Below are 16,409 nucleotides of genomic sequence, written 5' to 3' on the forward strand. Positions count from 1 at the left end.
ACACACTGAACTCCTCACCCAAGAGATCCATTCCCGATGGCATCGCAACCACACGCTCGGCCTCAGCCGAAGCCGTTGACCTGATGAAGAAGCGGTCAGCTGTGGTCGCGGAACGGGTCAGACCCCAGATAAGAAACTACCTCGATTTAGTTTTACTCTTTGTGACCATGACAAGTATTGATCACCCTAGATAAGCAAAGCAACTATTCAGATTACAGTGTTTTTCAAACTTCATTAGTAACTTAACTGGTTGCACTTTTATAATAATAATTCTAAAACATAACATTGATTACTTGTATATTTGCTTCATTACTCTTCTACGGCACTTTAATTGTTGGCTTTTTTCACAGGACTTTGTAGTGTGTTGAGACATGGCTCAGGATTTGGTATATACTTAATGTGCTTACTGCCTATATTTAATCATTTCAGGGCTTAATGCTACTGTAAATTCAATATCTATGTGGCAACCTGAAAAACCTATTTATTTGGGTTCTTTTTTAATAGTCACACAGGGACAGGCTCCAATTAATTCTGTTAGAGGGTGATTTACACTAGAAACATTGTGAAAAGCCAGTGATCCTCTAAGCAATGAACAGAGATCAGTCACAGGGGGTGGGGGGACAGTGCTGGATTGTTAATAGCTCCAGTTCTACTAAGCTTCTGCAGTAGATGACCCCCCCACCATCTTACAATGTAATGCAATAAATATTCAATCTGACAGGGACACATATTTCTTTCCACATTGAAGGATTACCCCATCTGCTTTTTGATAGTTGCTTTTGTACGATGCCCACCAGAAAGAATAAATAAATAAAATAAAATAAAAAATCCTCAGAGACCGGATGAAAACATTTAAAAATGGCCTGACTATTTGCGCCTTTATCTAGAAATGAAATGTTTTCCCTCTGAACAGCCTCACTGGAGTAAAAAAAAAAAAAAAAAAAGACTCAAGCAGAGCTAATGGAGACTGTCAATCTTTCAAAGAATCTAACTAGATGTTTCCTATGTCAGAGTTTATTGTATTACACTGCACAAATAACTGGAGAAGGAAAGGGAGAGGAAAAAAAAGGACTCCAGTGTTTTAGAGTCAGGCATTTTTCTTGAGATCTACTTTACCACCAACATTTAATATTTGGCAGTGCCTGTCAATGAATGGCAAATCCCTCTACATTTCTGGAGGGAATCTTATCTTGAGAACACTGAATCACTGTCATTCTTTAGGAATGTGCTAAAAGTTCTGGAGCATAATTAGTCTAGTAATGCTTAGACAACATCACATCTGTCTGCTCTGTTTATTATAAAAAACAGGGTTTTCCCGACTCCTTTCTTTAAAATGTAATCATTTGTAAAATTAGAAGTTACAGGATTTGTAGAGGCTGCGGAAACAGGAGTAATAGTCACAATAATATGCTATTAAGCAGGATTTTAATTAGTTGTTATTTCCATTGCAGCCAAGCCCTTAAATGTTCACATCTGGTAGAGTAAATCAGTGGTAAAATTGGATCCAAAATGCAGTATTAACTTTTTAATGAATGAATGAATTTATTTTAATGAATTGTACGAATTGCCCGTCCTTCTAAAACAGGATCAACCCATTCTCTAACGAGGAAAAATCATCCGCGGCTGAACTACAAGTGTGTCACATTTGTCCCTTGCCTCGCTTGGCCAGCTGGTTTTGCTGACTCCTGTATTTTGCCACCAGGAAACAGGAAAAGTAATCCACTCTGTGTTACAGCCGGCATTCTTTCTCACAATAAGCAACGAGATGTTAAGAAATGCCAGCAGAATCACGCCCCCAGAATTACATAACTGGGTCACTTGGGGAAACATTACTTTAGGACTTAAAAATGCATAATAAGTCTCCTTCCAAGTTTAATGCAAGCCTGTCTTTGAAAGAGGAATGTGTCAATCTTGGTGGCTTGGCTTCACGTCGACAAGCAGGCCAAAACGTTTTCTGGCATCAAATGTTGTTGAGCTAGCTAGTCCTTCTGGGTCAGGAAACCTCAGGAGGGAAGGCCTCTTATATAGTGTAATAAACATGATCAGTCTGAAAGCTACACTATGATAAGTGAGAGGTTGGTTGCGGCAATTAAGCGAAATTACCCGTTTCTTCCAGGCATTCCCCCAGACTTTCATTGGCTTTGGCACCTTGTCAGAATATGCATGAAATATGAAAATATACGCACTGTGCAACAATAGTTTTTTATGCCTTCCTGAGATTTTGGTACACAGTAAATCAGAGTTCATCCACTAAAGCATAAAATAATAAGCTGATGATGTGCATGAACAGATGTGAAATATGTTACTCAATTCACGTCACTGATTCAGAAACCAATATCAGAGGCCTAATCTGAGGATGGAATAAGTTTCATAACTGCAAGCAACAGCAGTTATGCTGTGTGGCATCAACCATTCTGGGTGGCATCAACCACTCTACAGTATGTGCCAGAGCATCATGCTTGACCATCATTAGCTCAAACTGGGAACCTACAGTGTTCTTTGGATCTACACTGGCCAATAACATTCAGCAATGGAATGAGAAAAAACAATAAAAATGTATCCTTAAATTACAAGGGCATAAATAAAAAAAATCCTAGCTTTCCTTATACAATTAGAATAATTATTTCCTTCCCGTTCCGTTCAATCCCTCCATTTTGAACAAGTCATTATTCTTCAAACTGCAGCACTACTCGAGCCCAGACCATGGCGATCCTCCTATGTCATGTTGGGGACACATGAGTTGGATCTGACTCATCTCCACAGTACCTATCCCAGCGGAGTCAGACTGAGCATTTTGGGAGAAAATTGATGCGTTCTGGGTTGGACAGTTTCGAAACAGCCACTTCTAAAAGGCTGTAACTTTGCCCAGTTTACCCCTCTGTGTCTCCCCTCCACAGTGTTTATATAGAATAAAATGTTTGGTGAGATCAAAACAAGGTAACATGTAGAGCAGGGGAGTTCTGACCCAGTCCAGTCCCGGCCTAGCTCTTAATTCCGTTTAACAAACCAAAGGTCCTGAAGGAGCTAATTAGCCTGGCTTCAGCATGTGTTTGTGGACAGCATTTTTGTCTTAATTCTGTGCTTGTTGATTGAGACCCTCGATACATCCATGACTGCCATGTATATAATGCTGCAGTGTGTTCAATGTTTCAGAGGGGGAAAAAAGAGAAGCAGCTCAGGTCAGAGTCTTGTTGCTTCCTTTAGCACAGGGGAGATGTTGCATAAATCACTTGCTTCTCAATTGGAGTGCTGTTGCTCTACCTTATGCTCTCAGCCCTAACCACCAATTAAGTGTTTGTTTGGAAAACCACTGGAGATGCGCAGGAATGGGGCCTTCCCAACCTCTGAACAGACTGCATTTTAAATCACACACAACTAAATCAGTCCCTTGTGTTGCTTTTGGCCAAGAAACCAAAAGTTTGGCTCCAATTGGGAGAGCTATAGAAATGGTTCAATGGCGTCATTTAAAGAAAAAAAAAAAAAAAAACAACAGCAAATATGTGAATATAACAACATATTTAGTGCTTGGGGCAACTCATTTAAAAAACGATTGGAAAACAACACTGTTTTGAACTGTATAAATAACATTTTAACTCAAAGATGCAGCTATGTGGTAGGGAATTAAATATTAGGCAAATATGGAAATTTGAGTCCTTGATAAAGACTGTGTGCTTTGTTCAACAGCTTCTGCTCTTACGTTAGACGTTATTGTCTGAAAAGTATGATCAAAACCATATGGCTTTTAAGAACATAATATTCAGCTACTGTATGTTTAAGCTACTGTAAACCAAGTAACAGATTGTTTTTCCTTGTTATTTAAGGAACAACTGGAGGAAAAAAAAGTGTTGAAAATGCCTCATATAATGCTGCATATACACAATGTAGTCATGACAAAATATTACACTTCTCATTAAAGGAAAACAGGAATATGGAGCATGGTGCCAAACAACATAGGGTTCTAATGACTCCTCAGTGCAACATATACTTCTGTTCTGTATGTGGCCAAATGGGTTGTCTGTTAGAAAGCTTGGTGTGCATCAGGGAGAGAGCACAAACAACTTGAAAACAACTTTTCTGAGTCTTCCTCTGTGGGGTCTTGTCTACAGGAAGCATGTAGGCCAATGGGCTTTGGAACCTTATAGGTTAACAAACATAATATATATATATATATATATATATATATATATATATATATATATATATATTAGTGACACTAGGGGCATTTGGATGATATAAAACAAATAAAGATTTGGCGAATGCAACACGGGTATAAAATGATTTATCTTGTTGTATTATCAACACAAGCTATTATCTAGCCCATTGGAAAAACAAGCCCCAGGGATCACAGTGACACAGTACATCTGACATTGTTATAGCTCTTATGAACAAAAAACAATGAAGTACAACATGCAGAAAAAACACAAGAAACCCCAAAACACTGAATTTCCAACAGCTGCAAAATATTCCGTACCCTGTGATCTGGTTACATATACATTTTTTTCCTCTTTTATTTGCCAAACACCGCAGCGAATTTGCCTTCTGCACTTGTCACCCACAAGTTTCAGAAAAAGCATTTCTATTTGAAGGAAATGGCATTTGGAAGGATGACAAGAAATACAGGTTTCCGAAGAACTGTATTTCCACACACTAACGGGCAGGTGGCAGAGTTGTTTTGAATGGGGGTTCTGGTGCATTACAGGTCTGCTTTAATCTCCATACTGTCTGACTTGTGTAGTAATACATTACAGTAGTAGATTTGCAAGGGTCAATGATAGATAATACACAGACAGACACACATTTGCCTGCTGGGGAGATTATAATCTGACATTTTTGTTACTCCAAAAGCATAAAGGGTTGGGTATTTATACAATGCTTGGTATTGCAGTTATCTTTCTCTCTCTTACACACACACACACAGTAATACATATATCATTTAAATTCTGTACCATTTGCATACTGCAGTATTTGTCTCCATTCATGGACAACATCCCTACAGTGATGTGAGTTTTGCTTGTTAATGCACTCCCCCTAGATATTAGTTTTCAGCTGCGTATTTTTGGTATTTTTGGTATGACGAGGCCGTGTTTATTAGCCCTGGTCTTGTGATGTATTCCAGTCACAGAAAAGGAAAATAATGAGCGGGTTTTCTCTGGTGAATGGATGGGGGTTTTCAGAGGTGGCATATTGCACCTAGTCAAGCGGAAAAGCGCTTACAGCATCCCATCGAACCGCTAAATGATCCTTTAATACAGCAGGATTAAACCAGTCAGCTCGCAGAAAATTCATCACCCCCTTGATTAATGGACTTGTGAGGGCGAAGAAAAGAAGTTTAAACATTAATAAAATAATTCCTTTTTCCCCCTGCTCAACTATTATACGCCAGCTTCCTTTGACATCTGTCAAGGAAATTTCTCCCGCTTTTTATTCTGTGATTCAAGGCTGCCAAGCACAGCAGGTAACAGTGAAAATATATTGTTTTTACAGCAAACAAAAAGACAGAGAAAAACATAAGAGATAACAGCTCTGACATGATCTTGCATAAATTCAATCCAATGAATGGATCATATAAGTTGTTAAGTTAGTTGCAGAACTGAATAATCACATTATGTGTCCTTTTTAGTGGAGTTTATTAATTGCAAGGTATTATAAAAGTATGCTACTGTATTACATAGTTTCAGTTCAACAGGAAATCCGTATAATAGATCTCAGAAAAGAAAGTGGATTTGGATTGTCCAGGATATATGCTCCTGAAACAAGCGCGTTTTTTTTCTTTTTCTTTGATTTTAAACTGAGCAATCATATTAGATTACCAGTCTCCGCTCACTTGTGAGAGGTGGTTGCACCACATTTCTTCCAATACCTCTTAAACTTGATAAAGGGATAAAGTGACTCTACAGACTCCCTTTTAGAGTTAGGTTTATCTTCACTGCATTGACTCGCGATACAGCTTTCTCTTTTAGCCAGTGCAATGGTCCGGAAATAAGGAGTATTTATTTATTTGTCCTTTGGGTGATGCTACACACTTCGGCTATTCGACAACATTTAGTTTGCCTCTGCTCTTTATCCGTCACACCGGGGATATCACTGCCCTTTTTTAGATGAAGAGGATGGCATATTTTCAAATGTGGCCAAACCCAAACAGAACAGACAGTTTAAATATCACCCCAAAGACTGAGGTAGATTTTGTATTTGGTTCATTACAAAACCACCACCTCCAGATGAAAAGGCCAAGTACTATGACTAGGGGTTTTCCAGATCATCAACCCTTTCAAGTTCCTCATAAAACCTGCTGGACTGTGCCTCACCAGGACTTGAACAGTCCTTTTTTAAAGCAATATATCAATCGCCTTTCACCATCAATCACAATACATCATCACTTTGACAAACAAACATGGCTCTTAAAAGGTGACATTTCAGCTATTTCCAGAATACTTATTCACCCGATATGGCATGTTTACTTTTTGTGCATTTTGTACATTTTGTGCTTGGTGGTTTGTCACTGTATTCTCTCATTGCCAAAACTGACTGTTTTATGCTGTCATAACATTATAACATTTAGATTTGCTTTCTTTTCCAAATTTTTTTTTAATGTTCTATACAGAGAACAATAATTTTGGATGAAAATACTGCTGTTTCTGTTTGCTATACTGTCAGTGTCCTCTAACAAAACAAACACCTGTTAATTAGCCAATATCAACATTGTATTTTACAGTACGTTACATTTATTAAAGACATCTGTGCTCAAAAGCCATTGAGGGAAGGGAATCAAGTGATATCAAGATAACTATTTTAACTTTTTTCCCCACCTCGGGTTCTGACAAACTGTTCTACTGAAAGATCTTATCTGAAGAAAGCAAGTGTTTGTTTCATTGCAAAACAAGAGTAATAGTATACCACAAAATTATGAATAGAACAATTAAAACAGGCTCTAGGACTCTGAACAGACACTATCTCTTGAGAATCTCTATTAGAGGGAATAAAAAGGTAATGGATTTTCAAATGCAGGCTGACAGCAGTGCTACCCAGTTCTGATCATACGTTGTCAAGAGTCTCCTCCCAACACAACAGATTGGATTTATGTCTCCTATAGCAAGAACATTGGGTTTTGTCACTCACAGACAGAAATCTATGAGAGCATTAGAGCAGACTGTCAGTGCTGTAATGTACGACTGCTTCCTATTGTAAGGATGAATGAGATGAAGTGAAGAAGTTGGAGACTTTTTTTTTTTGTTTAACTTTCTTGGTCATCACTTGATCACATGATTTCCCTACACCTCTTGCACACTCATCTCATTGAGCATAATGGGCGAGGGGCATTCTTACATTATTGTTATAATTGTCTCCAACCTTTGCATGAAACAACTGTTCCCCAAGTCCCCCGATCCTCTGAAAGGCGCCTATCCTCAGGTCACTCACCTGGTGTAGTAGGAATCCACTCCCAGCACCTCCCGGACATTGGCGATATGCTGCTCTAGAGTGGAGCAGTTGGCGCTCTGAAAACCCACACTGCTCGTTTCGTGGAAGTCAGCACTGCCCTCCGCCATCCCATCCCCTAGGTACACTTCATGAAACTTCAGGATGCCTAAGAAGGGACAAAATAAAAATAAATAAATAAAAAAGGTCACCAAATTCCAGGCAACTGGGAAACCGAGCCATTCAGAGTAGCACAGATAAATAATTAATTGTGCAATTTGCTCCTCTCCGCCAGAGCAGCGCAGACACTCTGTAACAGGGTCTCTGTCTCCCTCTAGGTCAATTTCTGCTTCTCAATCTGTGTGTCTGCCTGAGCTTGTATAATCCTGGACTCACAAGGAGAGGAAGAAGTGTTTTCGGTTGGTTGTGGTTTAAGAGTACAGATATTGTGAAGGAGTGTGTCACATTATGGAGGTCATCCATCAATGGAAAGAGGTGGGCCCGTTTCTGAAGGCATGGGAGTAACAAGAGAGTTTATGTTAAGACTGTACATTGGCCTAGTTTCTACATCGTGAAACCGACATGGTTTCGAGACATCTCACTGAGAAGCAAACAAGTCTCATTCGAGGGCTCAAGGGTATGACAGAAAGCATCTGACCTTTTCTGTTGTCGTAACTGATAGTTTATGGGAGACTTAATTAATGTTTACTAAAAGGGACTAAATTAGGCTACTGTCAGTTATAAGTTTAATTGAACAGATTGCAAGAATGTTAAGGGGAACTTGATAAGAAATATTGCCCTCAATATCTAGAAAACAGTTTTTATGAAGAGAATTCTACACAATGGGAAATGTTTTGACATTTCTCTTGCTGAATGCTCTGTGCTTTCTGTAGCGTGTAAGAGCTTTGAACTCCCATTTCAGGCATCAAGCTCCTGATCCTCACAGCCCCAAATGAGCAACAAACCCTCCTCTTTTCACCAATAACCAGTCTCATGATGCAGGGGGGTTGGATGTTCGAATAAGCCAAGGGAGTCATGTGACCATAGCACCGTATACACTGAGTCCTGTTCCACTCATCGTGACAGTTTCCTATTCTCTAAATGAAGATGTTGTGTTTTTTTGCCCCAGATTTGAAATGTGCTAAAGGTTAAATATTGACACACGGTTATTTTTGATGCGACAGGTGTATGGCGGAAACAGAGGAAATTACCGTCACACTTGGCTAGAGAGATTGAGTGTGCACGCCCTCTGGGCCTGGCACAGCTCGTGCCAGTGAAGCAGGTGGCATTGTGCTTGCTGTTAATTTGCCGCTTTATTCACTTCTTTGACCAGCATCCAAAGACATGTGCTGACGGAACAGGGAAGGGCCTGCAAAACAATGAGCCTAATAAAGAGCTAAAGCTAACCATCAGGCCAGAGACAGTGTCTGTTACAAAGTCTGTTCCCACAGAGTGAGCTGGACAGAGTGCCAAGTGTGCCCCAACACAAGGGCTGCAGGGCATACCACCTGGAACACTTACAGAACACATAGCCCTTCAGAAACTCGACTGTACAGTCAACATCATATGCAGCTCTGTTGGTTTGTCATAATTAAAACAGTTTTAGATTTTTTTTTTTTAGTACATTTTATTTTCTTAGATCCATTAAAGCACACATGAATGAATGTGGACAGTGCTGGGCAAGAATTTGCTTGTAGACTAAGCCTTCATTAGCAGTAGGGGTTCCCATGCAGCTCAATCACTAAAAAAACCTCAGCTCAAAGTGCGCCAACTGCACAGTCAATCAATTAATTGAAACCTTAATTTGACTTTTAAAATGGTTTAACTTAAAAAAGGTTGGAGACTATGGGTGGCTTAAATACTTTAATATTTAACTTGACTGGAATGAAGATCTCGATTGGAAAAAAATCTAGCAGGACACTGGGTCCCCAGGACCAGGGTTGGGAACCACTGGTCTAAAAGATAACTGCTTTATATCTGGCCAGTGTTATGAGCTGACTGACTGGGAGAGATGGTCTACTGCTGCTAGAGATGGAGTTCAAAATTGGACTGGGCTTCTTGCAGCGTAACACTGACTGTGAGACCTGTGAGATTGCAGTGTTATCAATGTGAGCCATGAAGAAGACACCTCTGTTTGATGCCCTAGCTCCACTGTTGTTGTCTGTACGCAGGGCTCGAATACCAAGATTCCAATAGCAGGTGTATGTTGTCTTGATCTTTCCATAATAGGGGTTGTACAGTGAAAAATAACTGACAATTCCAAATGTAAAGCACACCATGACAGGACAAAAAACAACAACAGAAACACAACACTTTGTGGTGTGGGGGAAAAAAAAGATTCGTCTTCTGCATTATTAGCATCAGTATGTGTAATGTTATATCTGTGTAAAAAAATTACAAGCAAGGACACTATGTATACATGCTCACCTTATTTATCTGTTATAAACCTAGCATGCAGCGAAGGGGAACTTGGAGAATCCATTTTTCTTCAGTGTATGATATGAATATGGAAGCAGGCTGCAACACTGCCAAACCTGTGGCTGTGCTAATATAATCTATCAATTCATTTACGAGGGGCATGTTTTCAATTAATGTGAATGATGAAGGCAGGGCTCCAGCACTGCTCTGACTCTGAGCTGGCGCTGGAGAAGGAGAGTGGAGATGGGAGTGTGGACTATTCATTATCGCCTCAGACTTCAGACTTCACTGCAGCACCACCACTGCACAATGCACCAGTGGAGAGAAGACACAAAGGTTGTCATTTGCAAAGAGGAAAACACCCTTTTAAATATATGCTTTCGAGAGGAGAAATTCTTCAAGACCCATCGAGAGTATGTCTAAATTGTTCTGTAACAATATTTTGCTGTTTTTCTTCCTATGTTCACAAGTGATTGAAGGAATGAATGGCAATGAACTGAACAAGTCACATTTAATGGCATAGGTTAAGATATCATTTTTAATGTGCTTAACGGATGTTATGGGCTACAATTATCGAAGAATGTATCTCGATCAATATCTGTTGCCGTGACCCTGTCTTTTACCGGATGTCCCCTCACCTGCCCCGGGAGCCAGAAGCCAGCTGTAGAGGTAGCCGGCAGCGAGGGAGTAGTACAGCACCAGGCCTCGCTGACTGTTGACCGTCTCCAAGATCTGGTCAATGGTGACGGGGGTGTATGGGTCAGAGTCCTGCTGCCCCGTCTGCCTCTCCACCAGCAGGTCAGCAAATGCCCGTGTCCGTCCCCTCTCTGCCACTGCTAGCGCCTCATCATGATGGCCTGGGGGCAAAACAGGGTCAGTGAAGCTTAGTACACAGACAATGGTGCAACAACTCCAGTCCTACAGGGTCACAGGATGTCTGCTGTTTTTCTTCTACCTGATTTGTCATTGCCTGATTTGAATGAATTGAACAACAGTTTTTAAGTTGTTGATGATTCAGAGAGGCCTACAATTGGAGTCTCATTAATCAAGCTAAACAGCAAACCCCAAAATGGACCAAGCAGTCTGCCAAATCTTCAAAGGTTACTCCTTGGAAAGATCATCTCTCTCTGCGAAGCCTGCATAGTTTTGAACAAGTTTAACATGAGAAATCACTTAAAACCAAAAACAGAAACAGGGACTGGAACCCAAAATAACTATAAAAGAAAAGCATGAATGTGTCAAAATTTAAACGTGTAAAAGAGCAGGGCTGGGCGGCAGCACACGTTGATTCAAGTACAGCACTGACTGCTTTCAGAGGCTCTATTGTCTTTCACTTCGAGGAGGAGTGTCTCCCCAAGGAAGCGCTGTGCCACTGTGTCAGCACATCCAGTAGCCTGAATATATTTAGCTGTCGATATAGATTTCCAGCTAATCCAGTTTTGTGAAGTTTCATTTTGTGCATGCCTGAAAGGAATACGAAAACATGAAGATGTACAGAGATTTATTGTGATCTTTATTATTGTTGTTCTTTTGTTTTGTTTTCAATGAAAGGTTTGTAAAGCCCATAGTGAAGAAAAGGCAATACAGTACTATCACTTTTCCACTGGCACATCCAAACCTCAAACCCTGCCGGGAATCTGAAGTTCAACATGGTAGATTTAATTCAAGAGTGAGATGACATCCACTACAGGGAATCATAATTAATAATGCAGGGGATTCTGGGGGTTTGAGCTGAGGATTATCAGGTCCAGAGGTCACTATAGCGACCTAGGGGTTAGTGTCTCCTGGCTCTTCCTTTTAAGAAAGAGTCTGATCCCTACGTGGATCCCTTCTGTGTAAACAGAAGAACATTGGTTTCTGGCAAGGTAAAGACCTTCAATTATCATTTGAAATTGGCCATGTTACTTCTTTAAATAAGCAAATGCAGAAACGGAAACACTGGCCATGTTTGGTTTTCTTCAGATCTGTTCTGCTTTCATCACTGTGGACATCGAGAGTGCTGTACTCGGCACTGGGGCCACGAGCTTTTCTTTTGAAATCGACAGATGTTCTGGCATGAACCTCACTTTCAAGTGGAAGGATCATTTTTGTTGTTTTTTTCATCTAAAATGCTTCTGCTTCCTTCTTGCGCAGATTTAAACTCTTATTTATTTGTTTCCCAAGGTTGCACTTTTCTTCCCTTTGGTCTTCAATAAAGTGTTCTGGATCTATCTCAAGCAGTGCAGAAACAGTAAGGAAAATCCAGAACCGCAACCAAAGGCTGACTTAACTCCAGCCGAGATACAGGTGTGTAATAGGTTTCTGCCCATTTTTAGAAAACCTGCTAGCAGAACAATGCCCATATTACAGAAGCCAGCAGCCACTGTGGTTTGGGTATACCAGGGGGAATGGGAATCTACAGGAGGTTAGAAACTTTTCATTACGTTTACTTTCCTAGTGTGCTAGAAAACTTGGAAATATTCTTGCTGAACATGGTGCAAAAGCAAACCGCTACAAAAGAAAAAGAAACTAAAGGAAGAAAAAAGAGACACAAAGAATGAAAGATAGAAGGGGATCATACCGAGGCTAACCAGGACCCGTTGCAAAGCCTGATAGGAGGATGTCTGAAGATCAAAGAGAGACAGCTTGTAGTCTGTGCTGTGCTGGGCCTCGTGGCGAATCGTCTCGAATAATGCTGATGCTCGATAAAGCTGCGAAGAGAAGAACAACACGGGTTACGCTTTGCATATCACATGCCCCCTAGCTGAAAGGAACACCATCTTCAGTAATCCTGAGCTAATGAAATATGCGCAGCGCGGCGCAGAGCCAGTCTGGCTGGCAAAGATAAGCAGTTCAGCATACTTCCCACAAGAGGGCAGCAATCCTCCTCTGAGTTGGATAACAAGACAAAAGGAGGATCGACAATGTAAACGGTGATACAGAATATAAATACAAGAACAGACAAGACAATTGTCAGCAAATACTCAGCCTTCTTTTGTATTCTGTTATACCAAAAAGTTATCTAAAACATTTGAATTTAGTTTTTAGACTGTTTTGGGTATGAGGCAGCAAATATTGAGGGGTGGGTAGGGGGGTTACATTTGGTTTGTGTGTTGAGCAAATGATCAATTCAGCCTGTGCTAATTCAAAGGGACTTTTTCTTTATATATATATAGCTTAGTAATGTCTTTAGTGAGCTGCAAACTGGTAACCAAGAAAGCAAGCCTGACTTTGTGGCCTCCCTTTGTTGGCGTGTGTTCCCAGTGTCTCCCGGAGCTGGAGATCAATTAAATTATAATTACCAAACGTGCACTACAGTGAGCGCTCGCAATTTCAGGAACTCCAGTGCAGTTAGGGGTAAAATCTGCACACAATTTATCAGCATCTGTAAAAATCAATGGCTTGCCTGTAATCAATTAACTGCAGAATGCTATGTGTGAGTGCAATACAACATTCTGCCAGCGATGTGCATTAAAAATACATGAGCTATAACTTATCAGATGACACTGCAGTCATACAGAGAATCTTCTGGTCTGGTGTGTTAGACAGGCTGTGGATCAATAACATTAATCTGACTTCTCCAAATATTATTTTAATGCAGATTTCAAACTTCCAGAAGCAAAGCACTGGGGTGCGCGTAGAACTGTTTGCTTCAAGGTCAATCCGTTGAAAATCTTCCATATCACTGGTCTACCTGCATACGTTTCCTTACAAATGAGGATCAAACATGTTTGGCATCCAGCTATGATAAAGTACACCTTTATTTCCTTTAATTTACATTAAAGTATTTGAGCATTAGTTAATGTTTTTGCAATTATTTATGTATATACATTAATCTAGTATTTGTTGTCAAAGTGTACATTCGTTTTTCTTGCTGATCATCTAAAATACATAATTTTGCTTGTAGCTAATTTGGAAATCAAACTGCAACTTTTAATGATCAGAAAACGATTTGATGACTGACAATGTATGCTTTGTCAGATACCTTATTAGCTACATTTTAAAAATGCAGATGAAGCCAAACAATAATATTTTTGTATGAACAGATTTACTATTTTATTGGAGAAACAACATATTTGTTTGTTGTACGCTTGGGAATCCAAATTTGCTCATTATCAGGCATTGATAGATGCCAAAAAACAGGTCCAATTTTATCACACATCTAAATCTCAAACCAGTAGCTTCTGAGCAAAGAAACCATTCTCTCAGAACACGCCAGATTAAACCTCAATTCATCTACTACAAATTACAGAGAAAAAATATATATATTTGGAGCCAATTTCAGATGTTTTTGGGCTTGTATATGTATATTGAGCAACGTGTTTCAAATACAAAACATTCTTTGAGGAATGAATCTCAAACTTCAGTCAGTAAGAGACAGGAACATTTTTAATTTTATTGGGGAAATAATGAAAACAGTCTTCCCATTCACTTTGAAAATGCTGTGACATTTCAGGTCTCACGCAGGGTCATGAAAATTTAAGTATTTGCTTCACTTTAAAAGCTATGGTAGTAAAATAAAAAAATAAAACAAAAAACAACACTATATTTCTGAGCAATGAAATATTATCTTACATGCCGCATACTTTGGAAATCTCCGTCGGGTTATTTGGTCGCAAACAGCTGACACAACAAATGGTTTCAAAGCCATCATGCGTCATCAGAATTGCGGCTTCGCAGCGCAGGGCTTGTTCGCAGCCGCCGCTGTGAACGGCATTTAAACAACCTTCTCCAGAACGCTGGCTGTGCCTCCCCGCCTGATAATAGCTTTCAGATGGAAATGAAATGTTTGCTGATGTTTGTCACCAGTCTGAGTTGACAACGTTCTCACACCAGCAACTCAATTAAAGGCGAAACTTGGGTGAAAGGGAGTGTTACACAGTGCAGGCCTTGCTTATTTGCGGTCTGCCCTTGAGATCTAAGGACAATCCTATTTAGATGGAAATTAGCAGGTCATGGATGTGGGTCCTGGTCTACTCTACACACACCAGAGGCTTGGAGTTGGTTTTCAAACAGTGTAAACCAGGTTGTCCATCTATCAATCTAGTCTTCCATCTTCCATCCATCAAATGCTGGCAATGATTTGTTTAAAAGCTTGAACTTCAACAAAAATACAGCATACTGTAATGTGATACTGTTACAGTAGTTAAGGCAGTGACTTCTGGGTTAACACTGCTGGAACTCCATATGCAGGACTGGACTTTTGGCCAAATTTGAGGTCCTGTTGCAGCTGTACTAAATCACCAAAGTGCCACTGTTCTTATGTATTTGGTTAGATCTGGATATTGTCACACACCCTACCAAAGAGCGGTTTAATACCGCTACAGCCCAAGAGAAATAAATGGTAAATTTAGAATATATATATATTAATACTTCCAAAAGGCAATAAAACTGGTATTAACACTGTAAAAGACATTTCGTTCAGTGTGTTTAAAAGCTGAATCCTATTCCTATTGCCCTTGCTCTTTATTGCAACCAGAATTAGTAGTGGCACAAAAACAAAGCTTCCTTTTCTATAGGATATGGGTATGGAGGCTATTTCTTGAAGGCCTTGTATGTCTCACCTTGACTAGACAATTGATCTCTTCAAATACACAACCTAGCTTTCACAAATCACCTGACTTATATAGGCCTTAACCTGCTGTAGGTGTGAAATGTTCAAGTTGCTGGGACCGTACCTGGTGCTGGGCCTCCTCCAAGTTGCCGCTGGCCCACAAAGAAAGACCGAGGCGATGCCGGATCTTGGCTTCATCTTCCCTTCGGCCCAGCTGCTCGGCCAATCGCAAGCCTGCGGGAGAGGAAGCACCTCCATTCAATATTACACCTTATAACACTTGTGGAAATGCTCTCTCGCTTTCCGAAAAAAACTGAGAGAGAAACATTGGGTATTTATGTGGCGTTAGAAACTGCTAAAACATCAGTACTCAGTATGTGGTGGCAAGTTACTGCGGCCCCGTGAGATTGCCTGCACTCAACCCAGCTCTCTTATGTTCCTCATCCCTTTGACTGATTGCTACTTCACTGTTGTGAGGTATAAACATTAAAAGGGTAGTTGTACCATCATAGAATTGCTTTATTGATATAAATCCACTGGATGCAAATACCCAGGCATTTATATTTGTGTAACCTAAGGCCTACTGTGAACTCTTCAGACATGATTAGCTAAAACCTCCCGTGTTGTTATAGGAATAGCAGCATGACTGAAACAGAGTGGAAAAACCAATCTTGCAGAGTAAAAAAATAAAATATTTCTGGCATATTTCTTTATATCACTATTCAGGATGACTTCCATAGCTTTTCGCACCCCAGGAAAATTAGTTCCCTTTCTCTGTATCCAAATAAATTGCAATCTATGTTCAAACTGAAGTTTAAACATTTTCTTTCTATTTTCTCTTGCTTGATTTCCACCTTTAAATGTTTACTGTTACTTTCAAAACAAATCAGGAGCACTGTTTTAAATCCACACAAGAACAGGTTCACAATAGCCCTGATTACATCTATCTTCGCCAGTGCCAAACACCTCCCAAACACTCCTTCTACTGAATAAAAATCTTTTCTCCGAAGTGTGAAATAATTGGCATTTGAATGATATTTCAAGG

General features: G+C 40.0%; 1 protein-coding gene across 3 annotated transcripts in view; it reads right to left on the reverse strand.

Moving 5' to 3' along the window:
• ttc28 (tetratricopeptide repeat domain 28) overlaps positions 1–16,409 on the reverse strand; it is a 412,770-nt gene that overhangs the window by 29,399 nt on the left and 366,962 nt on the right. For all 3 annotated transcript variants that reach the window (XM_066689093.1, XM_066689094.1, XM_066689095.1), the window contains 4 exons: positions 15,489–15,598; positions 12,392–12,521; positions 10,470–10,688; positions 7,417–7,582 (listed from right to left, as the gene is read on the reverse strand). In XM_066689093.1, the coding sequence (XP_066545190.1) occupies positions 7,417–7,582; positions 10,470–10,688; positions 12,392–12,521; positions 15,489–15,598 (625 nt within the window). The remainder of the gene's footprint in view (positions 1–7,416; positions 7,583–10,469; positions 10,689–12,391; positions 12,522–15,488; positions 15,599–16,409) is intronic.

This window comes from Amia ocellicauda, chromosome 17, assembly GCF_036373705.1.
Source record: "Amia ocellicauda isolate fAmiCal2 chromosome 17, fAmiCal2.hap1, whole genome shotgun sequence".
Taxonomy (NCBI): domain Eukaryota; kingdom Metazoa; phylum Chordata; class Actinopteri; order Amiiformes; family Amiidae; genus Amia; species Amia ocellicauda.